We start from the raw sequence: 21932 nt of genomic DNA, 5'->3' as shown, positions 1-21932 counted from the left end.
AAGCTCAACAATTGGGTCTTGTTTGCTCACACTTTGTGCTTTCACACCTTTTCTAGCCTTAAGACAGTCGCATAAAACAGCCCAATAACATTTGAGTGAGATGGGAACTCGCTTAATTGCATGTAGCCACAGAAATAGCAGTTAACATGCAGGTAATGCATACGCTGGGATCCATTTTCTTCTTATCTCTGCACAGTTTAATCCATGAAATATACAGAGAAGGTTCACTTGTCATGCAGCCGACTAATCCCGACGTGCAGCAGTAGGTCCTCTGCTTGCATGCTCGCATCATGACATCATTGCATCATGACTGAAGCTCACACAGCTCAGAGGAGTGCGGCGAGCGTCAAAGCGAAGGAGCTGTTAAACTAGGTCATCACCAGCAGATCCCATCGGACGCTCACCCAGCTGCTACCCAACTAAATTTACTGTTGATGTGTTTGTTTGCAGAGGCAGTGAGTTTCCCAGCAGTCCTTTTTAGTGATCATTACGTGATTTAACACAAGTGGCAACAAACACGTCAGCAATGGATGACACTCGCGAAAGCCACCACGCTGTTATAAATGTTGCGGGATAGGACAGAATAAATTCTGTCTCACGGACTGCATAGACTGACAGTATGGCTGAGAAAACACGCAACAAATGAATGTATAAAATGCTAAAATCAGGGCAAACACCAATCATCTGCATTCCTGCTCCTTAAGAATAATAAGTTGTTTCCAAAAACTCTGACATACCTGATTTTTAGGTTAAATGTTCTGCAAGCCAGTAAGAGATGCTCACAGCCTGATGAGCCTGACTTATAACCTATAACTAGTAGAAGTACTGACATTAGCTGACTTGACCTAACCTATTCCTTCTGAATCTGTAAAAGACCCATAGGGATTGAACAATGACATACTTTCAACCAACAGTGTAACAGTAATGCTACTACTGCTACTATTAATTAGAGATGGCACGATACCACTTTTTTATGTCCGATACCGATACCGATATCATAAATTTGGATATCTGCCGATACCGATATGAATCCGATATGGTGTTTTTTAATCAACAAAACTGTTTTTTAAATATCTTGCTGCATTTTGTATAAGTTCATACTCAAGTTTAAAACAACAACTACACTAAAGCTATTCTGTTATACCTGTATGCAAAAAAAAATATTTCATAGTTCAGCAATACTGATCAATCTAATAAACTTAAACCTACACCATCCTCCCTATTCTGGTATTTTAAAGAGTACTTAGCATAAATATTAAGCAACCTAACTAATAGGGTTCCAACTCCCAGCAACAACAAAAATAAATAAATAAAAAATAGGGAACCACCCCTCACGCTCCACCTCATGATGCTTAATCAACGTAATCAACCTTAATTTGATGCAGTGTGAAAAAAAATGCACAGAAATCAATTATTTTTCAAGAAATATTAAATAGATTCAACATCTTTCTTCAACAAAATTGCAGACTGCACAGATGGTACCTTCCCAAAGGAAAAAGTACTATAGCTTACTAGGGTATATATATTAGACTTAATAGTTACTATATACAGTAATTGACTTCTATTCATTTTACATCAAATTGAAACTTTGGGTGTCAGATAATTATTTATTAAAAGCTAGACATTTTAAATGAGAATAAGAAAGAAAAGTATGTCTTTGTGCCCCCTTTTCCCTGTTAATGCCCTATCGGCCCCCCTGGCTAAACTTTGCTAGATCCGCCCCTGCACAGTTACCAGCGTCAGCTACGTAGAAAAAGATCCTGGAGTAGAAAGTAATATTAAATACATTCTAACAATAGCTGATCAAGCTTAAACGTGCTGCTGTTGTTCAGCCCCTGGTTTCCTCTTTCTGGTGCAAAGTGGGCCAAAAGCAAACAAGAGACACGGACTCGCGACAGAAAAGCCGATCAGCTGATCGTTAAGCAGTTTCATGATTGAAGTAGCAGCAGGAGAGGCAGTCGCTTGTTAAGCTTAACGCAGGAATGCTTTACAAACATTCAGAGATGGACTTACACACTTGCTGTACTTCTCTCGGGATAACTTTGTCAGAGATGAAATGCCGGGTTGCTAGCGAAGCTCCAAATGCTATCCAGACCACCTACAGGTCCCGCATGCCACAGCCTCTCTATCACGTGATACATACTGCTCCGACGTGCTAACGTTCTGAGGTGAGTTAGGCGTGTTGCAAGTTTTGTGAGGTGCTTTCGTGATATTTAATGGATCGGATTACATTTTTTATTTTTCTCCGATATCCGATCCAGTAATTTAGGTCAGTATCGGACCGATACCGATACGTAATATGGGATCGGTCCATCTCTACTATTAATAATAGTGGACAACATGAATTGCATTGTCAATTAACATTTTTTTTAACTGTACACATAATACATATATTATAGAGTGTGTTTCCATCCGAGGAGACATGCTGTAATTTTCCACCTTAAAGTGTCATAAAAAGGTATCTGGTGGCAGATATTCAGCATGGTGTGATTATAGTGGGATCTTTTTCAATTTACAATTTTAGTATATGTTTGCATTAGTATAAATTTTAACTCAAGGAAATGGGCGAAAAACGTTCAAGTTTAGCCCAAAAGTGTCAAGTTCCTACATAGCTGCAGATTAGAGAGACTTGCTTTTAGAAGGGCATAGGTATCTGTTAATACATTATTCCTAATAGATAAAATAAATAAAGACATCTTTTTCTCTACTGTACATTTCTATTGTCTAATTATCACAATCTCAGCTTCAATTATGACATATAGATGCGAAGATTAAAGCTTTTCAAGCTTGAAATCCTAATGAAAGATTAATGGCACTTAAAAACAAAGAATTCTGCAGTGCTTAAAATAAGGTTCAATTTTAATATATCCAAAAGCAAACCTTGATTTCTTTTTAGACTTGATTTCAGACTTCTAAATTACTCATTGGTCATTCGTGCACTTTTGGAAAAATGTTATATTATAGGAGTGGCAACTTTTCTTAGGTTCTGGATGTAGTTTTAAAGTTTTGCGTGCAGCAGGTTTTGGTGGTAGTGCTTCAGCGTCTCTTGCTGTCCTTAGTGTCACCCTGCATTCCTCCGTTGCTCATTACTGCCCTCGCTGCTGAGCCAGCCCTGGCCTGAAGAGTTAGGAGATAAGACCTGTTAACACCACAACTTCCTGTGGGTGTATATATATATATGTGGCCCGGTCATGGGGAATGAGACAGGACACAGGAAATACTCTTTTGTGGGCTTTTTTATTCTCCGACTGTACTCGGAGGAGCACAGTTTTAATTCTGTAGTTTTGAGTGAAACGGCAAAATTTAACTATTCCACTGGCTCAGCCTAAACTGCCTTTCAGGGTCTGAGACAACAGTAACTATCATATGTACATGTTAAATCCAAACAGTATAGACAACAGTAGTGACCTGTCAAGAAACAAATACAACAAAAAAAGAGAAAACAAAACAAATAAACACATTGTTTACATCCCACAACTTCGCAGGTCAACTGGCAATAAAGTGCACTGTAAACTCTCTTTTAAACATACATTTCTATGGGAGAACATCATGAACTCACTTCGGTTTCTCCACACAGCTACTGTGCTAGGACAAGTACACACGCAGGAATCACACAGCAAGTGATCTCCCCTCTGAATCAAACAGAAACATACAGAGTTATGCAAAGTGAGTAAAAGTATAAACTTAACAACTTTGAAATCTGTTAGGACACTGTAACTACTCACGCCAACCCGCTCTTCAGTCCCTTTCACAGCACGTGGCCATTAAACATGCACCCGTCGCGCGTTAAGAACTGTACAGAAATGGTCACAAACATGGAGTCATTGCTAAAGAAACTTAGCTAATTACAGTCTACTACAACACTGGTGACAATATTTTGCAGTATGCTACACTTTTTAGCACATTTACCTCGTGTGTAGCTAGCCACAGAATCTTTTGCAGTCTCTAACTCTCCAGTGCTCCCGCTCACAGCGCTCAGTGTGACACAAACTTGAGTGCATGCGTGCTCTGGCTTACGGCGGCTCTTAAAGGGACAGTATACCCCCAAAACGCGAGGTCTAGTCATCACCATGACAACCCTACAACAGACCTCCGGTAGACAGGCAACCAGTCAAAAACACAATTCCCTCTTTTTAAACCCTTTCCATGCGTAGTATTAGTTCACTTGGCTACATTCTCCCCTGCTACGAGTCAACGTCCTCGGTGACCCCCTGCTCATCCACCATTCCCCTGAGTTTGGTGGTGTAGAGAACCATACCGGCTAACACCTGGGAGAGTACATCTGGACTGAAGGATACTGCATTGCATGCTGACCTAGGTAGATTAAATGGGTTTGTGTGGACCCCTGCAGTTTCTCTCCTACTCCTGTGTGTAGCAGGTGTGGGTGGACCGGCCTCCGCTTTCTCTTTCTTTCCTTTCCTAGGAGCTGGAACAGGTTTTGCCACCGGTTCTTCACTGGAGAATCCAATGCTTCCTGGCCCAGGTGGAAGGTAAGCTGCTGGCTCCACCTCGAGGTAATCAGGGTTGTCGCTGCTCTCTTGCCCTAGCAGATCCTCACCCATATTTTCAGTTCCATTCTCCAATTGGTTTCCAGGCTCGTTGACCGTCGGAACCAAGTTCCCAGGTCCCTGAGCCACTGGCAGCTCCATTGGGTACTGGACCTCCTCCATCAAGGCAAACTCTGGATGCTCAAGCTCCGTATCAGACACTTGGTGCTCATCTGCAGAACTGACTTCCTGGTCACGTAGCCTTGGGTTGGGTGCAGGTATAGACCCCACGCATGGCCTCAAGTTAGATCTGTGGACTCTTTTCACCGGCCCTCCTTCCAGTGGCACTACTGTGTATGTTGTCCCTTGGATATCAACCACTTTTTACACAGGGGCTGCCCAGGCATCTTGAATTTTATTCCTTCCTGGTGGTCGGTAACGGAGATACACAAACTGTCCGATGTCAACAGGTGGACAGAACACCTTTCCTTGCTGCTGAACCACTCTCTCTGCAGCCTTCCGTTCGGCAAATTCTCTGGCTCTGGCATGTGCATCCTGGAGACGCTCCTGGTGCACTGCTAACCAGTCCAGTTTGTCATCCTTCACTTCCTCCCGGCCCAACAATGCATCAACGGGTAGATGTGGGTGGACCCCAAACAGCAGGTAATGGGGAGAATACCCTGTCGTTGAGTGCGGCGTGACATTGTAAGCATACACCAGCTCTGACAGATGCTCGGGCCAGCGCCGCTTCTTCTCAGGGGGAAGCGTACGCAAGAGGTTGTGTAAAGTCCTGTTGAACCTCTCACAATGTGGGTTACCCTGAGGGTGGTGGGGTGTTGTACGCGTTTTCTTCACTCCATACAGTTTGCATAGCTCAGCAATCACTGCGCTTTCAAAATTCCTGCCCTGGTCTGAGTGCAGGCGCTCCGGTACCCCATACTTCAGGAACCACTCTTTCAGGATAACCTTAGCTGTGGTATCTGCTTTTTGATCTCGTGTGGCAAATGCCTGACTGAACTTGGTGAACACGTCAGTCATTACAAGAACGTTTTCACGACCATCTGTAGCCCGCTCAAGGGTGGTATAATCAACAGCAACAACTTCAAGTGGGCGGGTAGCCAAAAATGGAGCGTGGGGTGCCTGAAGTTTGGGTTGAGGCATCTTTGTTAACACATACCTCTGACATTTCTTCACCCAGTGCTCAACATCTTCAAACATGCCTCCCCAGAAACATCTTTGTTTCAACAATCCCAGTGTGCGTTCGATTCCCTGGTGTCCCATGTGATCATGCACACTCCTGAGCACTTTTTCTTTAAGACAGGCAGGTAGTAGCAGCTGATGGCACTGTCCAAGGTGAGCATCTTCAATTACACGGTATAGCAGTCCATCCTTTTCTCTGATCCGAGGCCACTGCTTCAGTAGAGAACGTACCGGTTTAGACAGACCCCCTCTCTCTCTGTAGGTGGGTCTCTTCTGTCTGCTCCAAAACTCTCTCAAGACACCAATTGTTGGGTCTGACACTTGGAAGCGATAGAGTTCTGCATTGGAATAACCAGGCATCGTTGGGGTGTTGCCCAGCACAGCCTCACTGACTGCTTCCCCATCTGGTTCGGAGGCCTGCAGCAGTCTGATCCTACAAGCCTCAACTCCAGCCATGACAAGATCTGAGCCTAGACTTGTACCTGCCCTTAGCACATTACATATGGCTATAGAGCCATCATATTCTGCATCCTCACTGTCAGGTTCTGCCGTGTCAACTGTTGGTTGCCGAGAGAGGGCATCAGCGGCAGTGTTGCAGCAGCCAGGGCGATACTTAACATCGAAGTCAAACACAGACAGCTGAGCTACCCACCTCTGTTGAATTGCTCCTAAATTAGCAGTGGGCAGGTGGCACAAGGGATTGTTATCCGTTATGATTGTGAACTTGGACCCCAGCAGATAACTCCTAAATTTTTTGGTGACTGCCCACTTTAACGCTAGGAGTTCGAGCTTCATGCTGCTAAAGTTTTGATCATTCTTCTCAGCCCCTCTGAGCCTCCTACTAGCATAAGCTATGACTTTATTCCTTCCCCCCTGCTTCTGAGACAGGACAGCGCCTAATCCAAGACTGCTAGCATCCGTTTCCAGCGTGAAAGGGAGACTGAAGTCAGCATAGCCTAGAACAGGGGCACTAGTCAACTTTCCCTTAAGCAACTCAAAAGCTTGTAAGCATTGCGGTGTCCAGGCTGAAGCAAAAAGCTGTTTAGCCCTGACAGGACTTATCTCCTTAACACAGACATTCACCACATCATGGAGTGGCCCCGCAGTTTGGGAAAAGCCCTCAATGAATCTCCTATAGTAGCTGCAAAATCCTAAAAAGGACCTTAGCTCTTTCACAGTACTAGGGATGGGCCATTTTGCCACAGCGCTTATCTTGTCAGGATCTGTGCTTATTCCCTGAGCCGACACTTCATGACCGAGAAACTTGACCTTGGGCTGGAGGAAATGGCACTTCTCAACCTTAACCTTCAGCCCCGTATCCCTCAGCCTTTTCAAAACAGTCTCCAGTCTCACAATGTGATCCTGGAATGTTGATGAAAACACAAGCAGATCATCCAAGTAGATCAATACAATCTGAAAGACCAAATCACTCATTGTGGCCTGCATAAGACGTTGAAACGTCGCGGGGGCATTACATAACCCAAAAGGCATCCTTAAGTATTCATACAGGCCAAATGGTGTGGTAAAGGCTGTTTTGTCTCTGTCTTTCTCATGTACCGCTACCTGATGGTAGCCACTGGCAAGATCTATGGTTGAGAAGAACTCTGCACCACTCAAGGCATCCAGGCTCTCCTCAATGCGAGGGAGTGGAAACGCATCACGCCTGGTCTTCGCGTTTAGTCTGCGGTAGTCTACACACAGTCTAAGACTCCCATCTGACTTGCGTACCAGAACAACTGGTGAAGCATAGGAACTCGAACTCTCCTGAATCACCCCCTTTCTCAACAGTTCAGAAATGTGCTCCCTGACCTCTTTGTACTGATTTGGTGGAATGCGCCTGTATGGCTGAGAAACAGGGGCTTCATCTACAACAGGAATTTCATGCTTCACACGATCAGTGTACCCCAAATCCTCATCATGAAGTGCAAAAACATCCGCATACCTTTTCAAAAGAGTTCTGACCTCGGCCTGTTGTCCTGGTGTGCCACCTATGTGTAATCTTCCCAATAAGTCCTGTACGCAGCTGTTGGCCCCCTGACAGTCCTTTTGGTTAAGAGTCACCTCCTCGTGGTTGGCAGATATGCGCTCAAATTTCACCTCGCATGGGTCACCCTCAATGCAGCGGCCAGGACTAATAATGCCTAGTCTAGCCTTAGGTGGAAGCCAGACATCCTCTTGTGAGATGTTCATCACCTGTACTGGGAATACCAGGCTGTTAGTTGACACTAGAGTTGGGATCACCAATAAGCCACCTGGGAGCTGAACATTCCCTGGTTCAACCAATGCGCTACCAAACTGCTTGCCATGGCCCCTTGCATAGACAGTGGTCAGGGATGAGGCAGGCACCCGCACTTTGTGTTTGCTTGCAACACGGGCAGTAGACACCTTTTCCACAAGCTCAGCAGCTTGTACGCAGTGGCAGGCCTTCCTCCAGCTGGACTCCAGCTCTCCCCCTAGAGTGGTGTCAAACTCTGAGAGTACTAACTGTCTACATCGTTTTGCAATGTTCATCCCTATAATGCCATGGGGTGACAAATCCAACCATTTGGGATTGTCTCTTTCTGTTTTATCATCTTTGATTATAAGAAAACCACATTCAGGTATAGTGAGCCCCATGACCTGTACATCTAACTCTACATAGCCTAAATAGGGCAGCGGCAACTGGTTGGCTGCTGTGATTTTAAGCCACTTGGCAGTACAGTGCATATCTTCATCCTCTCCCTGGAGATGATTTCTGAAAAAGCTTTCTGTCAAAGTGCTTACATTACTTCCTGTGTCAAGCAGACATCTAAGGGATACACCACCTATCTGGATATCTACTTCAGGGCACTGACCAACAGCATGTTCTAGAAAATGTTCCTTGGTTAGAGCTTCCTTTGAGCCTTCTGACTTGCCTCGCATTGCCCGGCTCATAGCAATGGAGGGTTCCCGTTTCCCGTTAGCGAGGAACTGGACATGGTTGCAGACTGGCTCGTAGGTTGTTGGGGTGCATTACAGTGTCTGGCCATATGTCCCACCCCTTCACATCGGAGACAAATAGGCTGGCCCTCTCTAGTGTACTTAGGCTTGGGCTTAGCTTTAACACCTCTACTGTCTTCAGAACTGGCAGTCTGTGTTGTGAGCTCCCTCACTGCATTAGTTAACTCCCCTATGGCTTTACCCTGTTGTGTGATTATTTTAACCATCTCTTGCAGAGCCATGGTAAAGTCTGTCTGTACATCACTGGTGGAGGTTGTCTTTTCACAGCTTTCATCTGGCCTGTCACTCACTATATTTCTATGTCTGGCCACATTAGTGCTGCGTGGACGATCTTCCATAGTCCACATGATTGCCTCCTCTCTAACATCAAAGAGACTACACTCAGGCTTGTCCCTAGTGAGCCTACGTAGTTCACGCCGAAGATTTGGGGCATGCACACCTTCAATGAATTGATCCCGAAGTGCCAGCTGTGTGTTGGGTACTACATTAGGGGACTGCTGTATTGCAGCATTGAGCAACTGAGAGAGTGCATGTGAATAATCTCGCAGGTCTTCCCCATCTAGTTGGCGGCGTGCATAGAAAGCATGCAAGAGCTGTGGTGTGGTGCGCTTCTCTCTAAATGCCTCCCTCAAATATGAAAAGAGATCACTCGGTTGCTTCACCTGGCCTGCCATACGTAACTTAACTTCCTCTAGGGCAGACCCTTTCAGCTGTGAGAGGATAAAGTCGGTTTGATCCTCTCCACGCAGACCCCTAGTTCTTATTGCTCTTTCCACCTCTTCTATGAATTCATCAACAGTGTAAGCATCTTTAGCTGGTTCCCCACTAAAAGGTACAATCACCTTTTCTCTTGGAATGTACACGACAGATCTGGTTGGAACATTACCCATGTTAGCAATACTAGACATAACAGCATCATGTTTCCTACTCAGTTCGTTAATCTTTGTTTGTAGCTCCACCAACGGGTTACCTGCACTGTCAAACAACGAGGCAGCTTGACTGTCTTCAGTGGGGATAGCTCCGGCCCCTGAAGGACCTTCCCCTTCGTCCTCTTGCGACATACTGCAATGTCTCTGAGTCTTTACTGCAGCAGATTCCCACAGTCACTTGTAGATGAGATTCAACAGTCCAAAATCTGTGTCAGGCGCCCTCCTCGTCCAATGGCTGAAGCAGGCTCCTGTTGTACCAACTGCCACTGCACCGAACCACCTCAGGACGTCCACACTGCGATTGCCGCCCTCTGGGAAGGACTGGGATCTTCTAAGCCACTACTGTTGTCTATAAAGCCCCACTCACTGTGTATACTGAAACTCAAAACTAACCTGAGAATCCCACTTCTGACACCAAACTATGTGGCCCTGTCATGGGGAATGAGACAGGACACAGGAAATACTCTTTTGTGGGCTTTTTTATTCTCCGACTGTACTCGGAGGAGCACAGTTTTAATTCTGTAGTTTTGAGTGAAACGGCAAAATTTAACTATTCCACTGGCTCAGCCTAAACTGCCTTTCAGGGTCTGAGACAACAGTAACTATCATATGTACATGTTAAATCCAAACAGTATAGACAACAGTAGTGACCTGTCAAGAAACAAATACAACAAAAAAAGAGAAAACAAAACAAATAAACACATTGTTTACATCCCACAACTTCGCAGGTCAACTGGCAATAAAGTGCACTGTAAACTCTCTTTTAAACATACATTTCTATGGGAGAACATCATGAACTCACTTCGGTTTCTCCACACAGCTACTGTGCTAGGACAAGTACACACGCAGGAATCACACAGCAAGTGATCTCCCCTCTGAATCAAACAGAAACATACAGAGTTATGCAAAGTGAGTAAAAGTATAAACTTAACAACTTTGAAATCTGTTAGGACACTGTAACTACTCACGCCAACCCGCTCTTCAGTCCCTTTCACAGCACGTGACCATTAAACATGCACCCGTCGCGCGTTAAGAACTGTACAGAAATGGTCACAAACATGGAGTCATTGCTAAAGAAACTTAGCTAATTACAGTCTACTACAACACTGGTGACAATATTTTGCAGTATGCTACACTTTTTAGCACATTTACCTCGTGTGTAGCTAGCCACAGAATCTTTTGCAGTCTCTAACTCTCCAGTGCTCCCGCTCACAGCGCTCAGTGTGACACAAACTTGAGTGCATGCGTGCTCTGGCTTACGGCGGCTCTTAAAGGGACAGTATACCCCCAAAACGCGAGGTCTAGTCATCACCATGACAACCCTACAACAGACCTCCGGTAGACAGGCAACCAGTCAAAAACACAATTCCCTCTTTTTAAACCCTTTCCATGCGTAGTATTAGTTCACTTGGCTACATATATATGGCTTTGTCCTGGAAAAGATGGCGACCGAGGAATGCTTTGGGCAGCTGGACAGTATGACATTGATGGTCGGTGTAAATGCTTGAAGTTGTGGCGGACCACCAGGTGGCTCCACTCACACCCAAGTTGAACGGAAGTGTTGGGGTGGAGATTTTGGCGCTCAATATATGTGAAGTTCTGAGAGTCAGTTAATAAAGTTGGAGTGAGACACAGAGACCTCTCCTGTCGTTATTACATACCTCCACATTGGTGACCCCTGTAGCGAACATGCTAAGGCTCGACGACGAAGCCAGCTCCGGCCTGGAAGCATCGGCTGCCGCTGGACTTTCACCTCCGCCGATGGCTGCGTTTGCTGTGGCGCTTAAATTGCCGGATTTTTGGCTTCACGATCCTCCTTCATGGTTCGTGCACGTAGAAGCTCAGTTTGCTCTTCGTGGAGTTTCAGCCGACGATACTAAATACCACCATGTGGTGGCCTCACTTGACCCGCTGTCAACCCGCCGCGTGATGACTCTCCTCCGGGACCCCCCAGCCCAAGGCAAGTACGCCGCCCTCAAGGCGCTGCTGCTGCGGCGTTACTCCCTCTCTGATGCTGAGCGGGCCGAGAAACTCCTTTCCCTCGCGGGCCTGGGCGACGGTACCGCTCTCGAGCTCATGGAGAGCATGCTGTCCTTGCTGGGCGCGGATGACGGAGGATTTCTCTTCACCCACCTCTTTCTCCGACAGCTGCCGGCTCCAGTGCGCGCTGGCCTTGCCAACCCCCCGCTATTGGCCACGAAGGATTACCGCTCCCTTGCGGAAGAGGCGGATCGCATCCTCCTGGCTACCAGGACTTTCGGCGTTCAGGCGATTGTTCAGGACTCACCAGCGTTTTCCCCCGCCCCCTCACCGATGCTCCAGGGGCCCTCCGACTCGTCCGCAGTGGCCGGAATCGCTGCACGGCGGCACCGCGGAAAGGGGCTTTGTTTTTATCACCAGCGTTTTGGAGCGAAGGCACGGCGCTGTCTCCCGCCTTGCAGTTCCCAGACCCAGGGAAACGGGCATGTCAGCGCTCTGTAGCAGCCGCGACCGCTGGCAACAAGGAAAGGCTGCTTTTCTTAGAGGACTCACGCTCGGGGAGGCGTTTCCTGGTAGACTCCGGCTCACAGAAGAGCCTTCTTCCCCCAGCTGGCTCGGACAGGCTAGCTGAGGGCTGCGGGCCATTGCTAACAGCGGCTAATGGCTCTCCCATCAAAACCTTCGGTGAAAGGTTGGTGACTGTTTGCTTTCACGACCGTGACTTTCAGTGGAACTTTGTTGTTGCTGCTAGCTCTGTGCCTATAATAGGCGCTGATTTTCTTTGTGCTCACGGACTGCTGGTTGATGTTGCTAACAGATGTTTAATTGATGCTGTGTCATTTTCCTCATTACCCTGTTTGACTCGGGGTGCTCAGCCCGTGGTGCATGCTAACTCAGTAGATTCGGGTGACGTTTTTCAGTGTTTGCTTTCTGAGTTTCCCTCACTCTCTGTCCCCACTTTCTCGAGCACTGTGACGAAGCATGGGGTGGAGCATTACATAACTACAGTAGGGCCCCCGGTGTTCGCGCGCGCGCGCCGCCTCGACCCTACCAAACTGGCTGTTGCTCGGGAAGAGTTTGCCACCATGGAGCGTCTGGGCATCGTGCAGCGTCCGAACAGTGCCTGGCTTCTCCGTTACACATGGTGCCTAAATCTGATGGTCGGTGGTGACCTTGTGGGGATTTCCGCCGTCTTAATAATGTCACAGAGAACGATCGTTATCCCATTCCCCACATCCAAGATTTTTCCGCCCATCTTGCGGGGACCTCGGTTTTTTCGAAGATCGATTTGGTACGGGGATATCACCAGGTTCCCGTGCGCGCGGAGGATGTCCCCAAAACCGCCGTAATTACACCTTTCGGCCTTTTCGAGTTTCTGCGCATGCCGTTTGGCCTGAAAGGTGCCGCCCAAACCTTCCAGCGGTTGATGGACTCGGTCTTGCGCGGGCTGCCCTTTGTTTTTGTATATCTTGATGATATACTGGTGGCCAGCAGCTCGAAGGAGCAGCACATGTTCCATCTGCGGCAGGTTTTTCAGCGTTTGGCGGAGCATGGACTGATTATTAATCCGTCTAAATGCCAGTTTGGGTTGCCCGTTCTCAATTTTCTTGGGCACCGTATTTCCGCCGAGGGCGCGGTTCCGTTGCCTGACAAAGTCCGAGCTGTTTCGGAATTTCCGCGTCCCACGAATGTTAAGGCACTGCAGGAATTTTTGGGGATGGTGAATTTTTACAACCGTTTTCTCCCCAGAGCGGCACATCTGCTGAAGCCCCTTTATGGGGCGTTAAAAGGTAAGAAAGCTAATGACCCCGTTGACTGATTTCCGGAAAGCATCCAAGCGTTTTCTGATGCTAAGTCAGCGTTAGCTAATGCTGCCCTTCTGGCCCACCCTTCCCCCTCAGCGCCGATTGCGTTGACCACCGATGCGTCAGACATAGCGGTGGGTGCGGTGCTGGAACAGCGAATCTCGGGTGTCTGGCAACCGCTCGCCTTTTTCAGCCGTACGCTACGTGACAGCGAACGCAATTACAGCGTTTTTGACAGGGAGCTACTGGCGCTCCACCTGGCGACTCGTCATTTCCGGTTTTTTCTCGAGGGTCGTCACTTTACCGCATACGTGGACCACAAACCCTTGACGTTTGCTATGTCCAAGGTTTCTGATCCATGGAGTGCACGCCAGCAGCGCCAGTTGGCAGCCATTTCTGAGTTTACCACGGACATTCGGCACGTGGCTGGTAAATCCAATCATGTGGCTGACTGTTTGTCCCGTGCGCTGGTTTCTCCCGTCTTTCTCGGCATAGACTACTCCGCCATGGCTGCCGATCAGAGCGGTGACCCGGACATCCTCGCGCTTAAATCCACCCAGACGGGCCTCATACTAGAGGACAGACCCGTGCAGGACGGTGGTCCCCTCCTCGTCTGTGACGTTTCCACCGGCCGCCCTCGCCCAGTGGTTCCCGCTTCCTGGCGTCGTCAAGTTTTTGACTCGGTACATGCTCTCTCTCATCCAGGGGTCCGGGCCTCTGTTAAACTGGTCAGCTCTAAATTTGTTTGGCCAGGCCTTCGCAAATCTGTTAAGGAATGGGCGTCGGCGTGCATTCCCTGCCAGCGTGCGAAGGTTCATAAACACACCAAGGCGCCCCTGGAGCCGTTCTTCATACCCGGCAAACGTTTCGATCATGTGCATGTCGATCTGGTGGGTCCTCTGCCGCAGTCACAAGGTTTTACGCACCTTTTGACTGTTGTTGACCGGACCACCAGGTGGCCGGAGGCGGTTCCCCTGGCGTCCACTACCGCAGCAGTGGTGGCCAAGGCGTTTTTGTCAAGCTGGGTCTCGCGTTTCGGCCCACCCGCGGACATTACGTCAGACAGAGGCCCCCAGTTCATATCCGAGCTTTGGTCGGCCAAGGCTGATGGACTGGGGGCTAAAGTCCACCGCACAACCGCATACAACCCGCAAGCTAATGGGATGTGTGAACGGTTCCACCGGTCGCTTAAGGCTGCTTTTCGCGCCTCCTTAAAGGATGGTAATTGGGTTGACCGCCTCCCGTGGGTTTTGCTTGGGCTGCGCTCTGCGGTTAAGGAGGATCTTGGCGCTTCCCCAGCTGAGCTAGTGTTTGGTCAGCCCCTCCGCGTGCCTGGAGAATTCTTGCCCGAAACTCCTCCTCCCTGCTTCGATCCATCAGTGCTATCTCTCAACCCGCTTTTGCACTCGCTTCGGGTTCCTGGTCCGGTGCACCATTGCGTGCCTGACACCTTTGTTCCAAAGACTTTGGAGACTGCTGAGTTTGTTTTTGTCAGGCACGATGCCCACAGGACACCGCTGCGGCCGCTGTATGACGGCCCATTCAGGGTTATTGAACCGGGCCGGAAATATTTTGTTTTGGATTTTGGGGGTCGAAGGGAGACTGTGTGTGTTGACAGACTTAAACCTGCACATGTTCTTCCGGACAGTAATGTAGTGCCGGCCCAGGCCCCTCGCCGTGGCCGCCCTCCTTCGATGGGGTTGACAGACTCTGGTTTTCCCCCCAGGACTACCCCCGGACCACCGGCGTTTGAGCCTCCTCCTGCCTTTCCTGCTCGCCTTCACCAGCCTCGTTCACAGGATGGACCTTCCTCTGCCTGTTCTCTCCCTCCCAGGTTCAGTCGTTCGGGTCGTTTGCTTAGACCCAGGGTCCTGGACTGAATAGGGACCTAACTCTGTGTTCAGGGGGGGTATGTGTGGCGGACCACCAGGTGGCTCCACTCACACCCAAGTTGAACGGAAGTGTTGGGGTGGAGATTTTGGCGCTCAATATATGTGAAGTTCTGAGAGTCAGTTAATAAAGTTGGAGTGAGACACAGAGACCTCTCCTGTCGTTATTACATACCTCCACAAAGTAATCTTTAGACCTTTGCTTGGCTGTACAGATCAAAATGTTCTGGTGAACTGTTTGTACCATTGATGCTATCTGTGATTAGCACAGACTCTAAACATGTTGCTTTCTTTTGCTGTTTTCTTGTGATGATTTAGGGCATTGTTTTCCTTAGTCCTCAGTTGCAGCACTAATTTTAATTGTCTCTGCATATAAGAAATTCAGTCTGACTATTGAGCCTCAAAGAATGACATGTGAGAGACTTCTGCCTCTGCTTTTTTTATTTGTTTCTTCCTTACTGGCATTTTTCTCAGGTAGAAATTATCCAGCAATGTGTCAGCCTATTGGTATCATCCGACCCTCGTGTCAGACTTACATGGATACAAAGTTTGGACTTTGTTTTCAACGGGCACATTACCTGCATTTCCTAACAGCTGCATTTCCATGAATGCTCAGGAGCAATCACAGGATATAATATAGATGTTCTTTGTCTGTAAATGGCCTGTATTTATATAGCGCTTTACTAGTCCCTAAGGACCCCAAAGCGCTTTACATATCCAGTCATCCACCCATTCACGCACACATTCACACACTGGTGATGGCAGCTACATTGTAGCCACAGCCACCCTGGGGCGCACTGACAGAGGCGAGGCTGCCGGACACTGGCGCCACCGGGCCCTCTGACCACCACCAGTAGGCAACGGGTGAAGTGTCTTGCCCAAGGACACAACAACCGAGACTGTCCAAGCCGGGGCTCGAACCGGCAACCTTCCGATTACAAGGCGAACTCCCAACTCTTGAGCCACGATCACCCTTATCCTCATTGTGTGGTTACGCTGGTTTTGTGTACACCTATGAAGGAAATGTAGTTCAGTAAGAGAAAATGCCATCACAAAAATAACCCCCAATGAACAAACACTTGGCAACAGTGGGAAGGAAAAGCTCCCTTTTAACAGAAAGAAATATTCAACAGAACCAGTCTCAGGGAGGACCATCTTGCTTTAAAATATACAAACACACGGGAATAACAAGTGACAGGACCGTAGGTTTCACAGATGCAACAAGACAATCGGTGTTTCTTTTACCTGTGCCTGGCTCCCAGTTTTACCAAAACACAGTGAATGCATGGTGTAGCTTGTTATACTTTAATACAATGCAACTGATAAACTGCTACTCTGCTTCTAGCTTGCATTACACTGAACTGATAGGGTGTGTCTGAACATCACACAGTGTTTGCTTCCAAATATTTTTTGTCTCATTCATTCATCCCGTTCGTTGGAGAAAAACCCCCAATAAGAACAGAAAAGATTCAAATACGTGTTGGTTTGTTTTTCTGCTTGAGGAGACTGATTCTCAGTGGTTTCTATCGTTTTAGGCCAACTCTAATTGAATCCTGACTCATGACTGCAGAAATGAACAGTCTTGCCATGGTAACAAGGATTATTTGAAGCCATCTTCCAAGGCTTCCAGTTCTTTTAAAGCAGTATCCCACAGAGGCAAAGATACATGTGGCTTGCTGGCTGAATTTAGAGAGCAGTTATAAGAATGAATCTGTGAGCACCCTATCACTCCTTTGTAATATGTTACATCATGCTAGACAAGATATTAGGTATACCTGAAATGTAGAAATGTAAACTTTAACCACATAAGATGCTTCTGCTTGCAGCAATAAAGCACCTCGTGTAAGTCTTTCCCTGTATGTTTGTCTTGAAGCTGAATCCTTACTGTTCTCTCATGTGTGGGCAGGTTATGAAAGTCTGGAGGACAACTACGTGCAAGACAGCAAGATGGGCTTCGTCATCAATGCCATCAATGCGATGGCCCACGGGCTGCACGATATGCACTCTCACCTTTGTCCCGGCCACGTGGGGCTCTGTGATGCCATGAAGCCTGTTGATGGAAGCCACTTACTGGAATTCCTTCTGAAGACATCCTTCACAGGCGTGTCCGGGGAGGACATATGGTTCGATGAGAACGGCGATTCTCCTGGAAGGTAAACCCACTTTTCTTATTGTTTTAGGTGAAAGGAATTTTTTTAGACATTTTTAGAAAAAGTAGTTTAATTAAGACAGCATTAACTGACCTTCGGTTTCACCCAGCGGAGGGCAGTGAACCACCAGTGCTTAAAGGGAAAAAATCCAATATATTCACTATTCAGTAACAGAGAACAACTAAATTAAAATTAAAGGTGATTAAAACCGGGATAAATGTAATGTTTTAAAAACTGCTGATAAATGTAAATTGAGGCACTACGCTTCCTGGATATTTTACCCACTAGCAAGACACACCATTAACCAGGGTACTGCTTGCTAGTGGGTTGGACCAGATTTTGGTCCATGTTGACACAATATTATCACACAGTTGCTGCAGATTTTCTGTACTTCTACAATGTGAATCTCCCATTCCAACACATCCCAAAGGTGGTATAGTGGACTGTTGGACTTTTTACTCACTGGGTATTTCTCTTTTTGGACCAGTCTCTGTAAACCCTAGACATGGTTGTGTGGGAAAATCCCAGTAGATCAGCAGTTTCTGAAATACTCAGACCAGCTCATCCGGCACCACAAGCCACACTAGGTTCAAAGTCACTTAAATCACTTTATTAAAAAAAACAGCAGGTTCTCTACACGACTAAATGCACTGAGTTGCTTCCATGTGATGCGGCTGATTAGATATATGTTTTTGTGAGCAGTTGAATAGGCATCTCTAGAAAAGTGGTTGGTGATTATTGGCTGATCTAAAGCACAATCGTGATCATAACAGCACAGAACTTCCAGTAAGTAAGCCACATACAGTATTCTCATGTAAGTCCGTTCATGTCATTAAATCACAAAGTTTATGGTTAAGCCGTTGAGATAAAGTTAAATATTCTCCAAATTATATGTAATAAAAGGGTCAGTGACTTCTTTTATGCTGAGTGAGTATGATCCACCTAAGAAATACCAGTAAACATAACATCTATCAGCAATGGTGAAAGATCTTCCTCTGAGCCATTTCTTTCTTTCCACAATCAGGTATGAGATCATGAACTTTCAGCATGTGGAGACGAGTGTTTATGATTACATCAACATCGGCTCCTGGCACGAGGGCATGCTGAGTATCGATGATGACATGATCCAGATGAACCGCAGTGAGATGGTCCGCTCTGTCTGCAGTGAGCCCTGCTCCAAAGGAGAAATCAAGGTTAAGCTCGGATCTTGTACATCTTGTGATCAAACATCCCTGTTACATCTTTGTTATTCAGTCTCTACGTCACACTTGTATGAGGTATTTGTATAAAGTTTTTACAAAACACAGTAGGCCCCACATTGTTCATCTCGCACATAAATAGTTAGCTTGGCAACATTGTACCTGAATGAATTGAAGTAACATTGTAAAGAAAAGTGGGTCAAACTTCTGCCACAATGATGTGAGGGAATTATAAAGCCATGCAAAGAATGATAACTTCAAGTTATTGCTTCATAAACACGGCTCTCCACACTATTAAACCATGGGGTTTACACAGTGCTTCTGCATTTTTGCTTAGTTTTCATCAAATAAATGATGACATGGTGTGACATATCATGTGGTGTTGTTAATCTGAGGTTGTGTTTATGTTTGGTGTTTTTTCTCATGTCTTTTTCCCTATGCTGAACCTTTCTATCTTTGTTTTTACTGTGTTGAAAACAAATATTTAAATATTTATGTAGATCTGGCCTTCCTTGGACATCAAAATACATCCATGATAAATATAGTTAATTTTAGAAGAGTCTTTTTACTTTTGATTACCTTGCATGTTTTATGAACCAGGTAATAAGGAAGGGAGAGGTGAGCTGCTGCTGGATCTGCACTGCCTGCAAAGACAATGAGTACGTCCAGGATGAGTTCACGTGCAAGGCCTGTGACCTGGGCTGGTGGCCTGACAAAGAACTGGAAGGTTTGCTTGCACTCTTCACTTATCCGCTTGTGTAAATCTTTAGCTGCTTTAAATACTGTGCAGGGCCTGGCACATGACCCTACTGGATATTTTTTAGAGATTAGTTAAATAGGAAAAAGGGAAAAGGAAATTTAATCAACCTCCCAACACCTCTAAAGGTCAGTTTTTTACATGTTATACTTGGATGTTTCAAAGGGTCCTAATATACTATGACGTGTGTAACAGTCCTCACAAAAATTATACACACTATATTAGTAAATCAGTGAACAAAGGGGTGATTTTATAGCCTATTTCACAAAGGAATCTTAGTAAACACAATTTGAAGCTTAAACAAAAAAAACCCCAAACAAACAAACACCATCTTCTGGTCTCTCAATTAAAAAGTAAATAAATGCAATAAACGCATTTTAGATAATGTCAACCAGCTTCTTGAAATCACCAATGCTCCAGTCAGTATACAAAAAAGATCCTGGACAAAGTGATTCATCTGATCCACACAGCAAATTTTGCTGCTCTGCAGTTTTGTCATTTAAATTTAGATGAATTTAGGTTGCTTCAGTGGTCACAGGGTATGTTTCTGCTGCATGACTGATGCTTGCAGAGATAAGAAGAGTTTCTTCTGGCTTATCTGAGGCAGTTTTTTTTTTTTAAAGTTAAGTTCCTCCAAGCTTTTACTTCTCCTCCTCTTACCTGCACCCTGTACAGCCTGTCCCGCTAAGATTTTTGCAGCGCTATTTCACAAACCTGTTCTGTCCTATTTTCATTGCTTTCCCATGACACCTGAGAGCCATTCATCATCTTCACCATTTCATCCGACAGCAGCCCTAGTTCACTTACCACTCTTCTGGCCCACTTTCAAAGGTCTTCTGTGGCTTTCAAAGACACTTCCTTAATAGGATCATCCTTCCTCCATGCTGTTTCATTTTTTATTTTTACAGCCACAGATGTTTGGATACACATGAAAACAGCATAATGCGTAGCACAAAGAAGGATATAAAAATATTATTGTGCACTTTTCTAACCCTACCTCTTGGCATTGTACAATAAATAAATAACACAACATGAATTAGACATTCAAAGTGTGTTCTCAGCATGAGGCAGAGAGGCGAGCTTATTTGGATCCATGAAAAAGCAGTTAGTTATTTTGTCCTGCTGCACCAGCACCCCTCCTCTGCTGGCTGCAGCCCAGCCTTGCCATGGCTGAGTAGAAAGAGGCTTATTTATAGTTGAACTAAAAACCTACTTTGAGACTTACTGTATTTTCTCAGGCAAAGATGGATTTTATTAATTTCTAATGTGTCCATACAGTACAACGTTAATATATTAGACTTTTCATTGAAAACAACCCTTTATTTAACTACGTTTCTCTAAATAATCATGAATATATCCCCAGAGCTGGTGCTAAAGGGATAAAAAATGTATAGAGTTGGCCAGCTTTTAGTATACTGTGGCTGTGTTTTTATAACTCATGTTTTTCCCCTTTACAGGCTGTGAGCCGATCACTCTACGCTATCTGGAGTGGAGAAATCCAGAGTCCATTATCCAGGTGGTCTTCTCCTGTCTGGGCATCCTGGTAACATCATTTGTTACCTTCATCTTTGTCTTATACCGCGACACACCAGTGGTCAAATCCTCCAGCCGGGAGCTCTGTTACATCATCCTTGCAGGGATCTTCCTGGGCTATCTGTGCCCTTTCACTCTCATCGCTCGACCCACCGTGGCCTCTTGCTACCTCCAGAGACTCCTCGTCGGACTCTCAGCTGCCATGTGCTACTCAGCCCTGGTAACCAAAACCAATCGCATCGCTCGCATCCTGGCGGGCAGCAAGAAGAAGATTTGCACGAGGAAGCCGAGGTTCATGAGCGCTTGGGCTCAGGTGGTCATCGCCTTCATCCTGATAAGTGTCCAGCTCACACTGGAAATTACCCTCATCATCATGGAGCCTCCTGAACCCGTCAAATCTTACCCCAGCATCAGAGAAGTCTTCCTGATCTGCAACACCAGTAACCTTGGTGTTGTAGCTCCACTGGGCTACAACGGCCTGCTGATCATGAGCTGTACCTATTACGCCTTTAAGACCCGCAACGTCCCTGCAAATTTCAATGAGGCCAAATATATTGCCTTCACCATGTACACCACATGTATAATCTGGCTGGCGTTTGTGCCAATCTACTTTGGCAGCAACTACAAAATCATCACTACGTCCTTTTCTGTGAGCCTCAGCGTGACTGTAGCTTTGGGGTGCATGTTCACTCCAAAGATGTACATCATTATCGCCAAACCTGAGAGGAACGTGCGCAGCGCATTCACCACCTCCGATGCGGTGCGCATGCATGTCGGCGACGGTAAAATTGCTTGCCGAAGCAACAGCCTGTTGAACATGTTCAAGAGGAAAAAGAACACTGGAAATGGCAGGTAGGTTCATTAATTGAGTCTGTGAGTCCTGCTCCTGAGGCACCTCAGGGATGCTGGTTTTACTGTAATTCCCTCTCAAAGGGAACGTGATGTCTTACTGTATTCACTTTCCTAGGGACACCTGTTGTAAACTGTGACGGATATAGGTCAGTACCCAATTCACACAGCCAGT

At 46.3% G+C, this 21932-nt stretch overlaps 1 protein-coding gene across 2 annotated transcripts in view; it reads left to right on the top strand.

Annotated features, from left to right (window-relative positions):
• The window catches only part of grm1b (glutamate receptor, metabotropic 1b), a 36996-nt gene that overhangs the window by 13005 nt on the left and 2059 nt on the right, over positions 1-21932 (top strand). For both annotated transcript variants that reach the window (XM_004540118.4, XM_004540119.5), the window contains exons 5-8: positions 17176-17422; positions 18444-18612; positions 19219-19345; positions 20833-21760. In XM_004540118.4, the coding sequence (XP_004540175.1) occupies positions 17176-17422; positions 18444-18612; positions 19219-19345; positions 20833-21760 (1471 nt within the window). The remainder of the gene's footprint in view (positions 1-17175; positions 17423-18443; positions 18613-19218; positions 19346-20832; positions 21761-21932) is intronic.

The sequence above is a fragment of the Maylandia zebra genome, linkage group LG19, assembly GCF_041146795.1.
Source record: "Maylandia zebra isolate NMK-2024a linkage group LG19, Mzebra_GT3a, whole genome shotgun sequence".
Taxonomy (NCBI): Eukaryota; Metazoa; Chordata; class Actinopteri; order Cichliformes; family Cichlidae; genus Maylandia; species Maylandia zebra.
The sequence above is the reverse complement of the archived record's forward strand: the minus strand, read 5'-3'. Positions and strand labels throughout refer to the sequence as shown.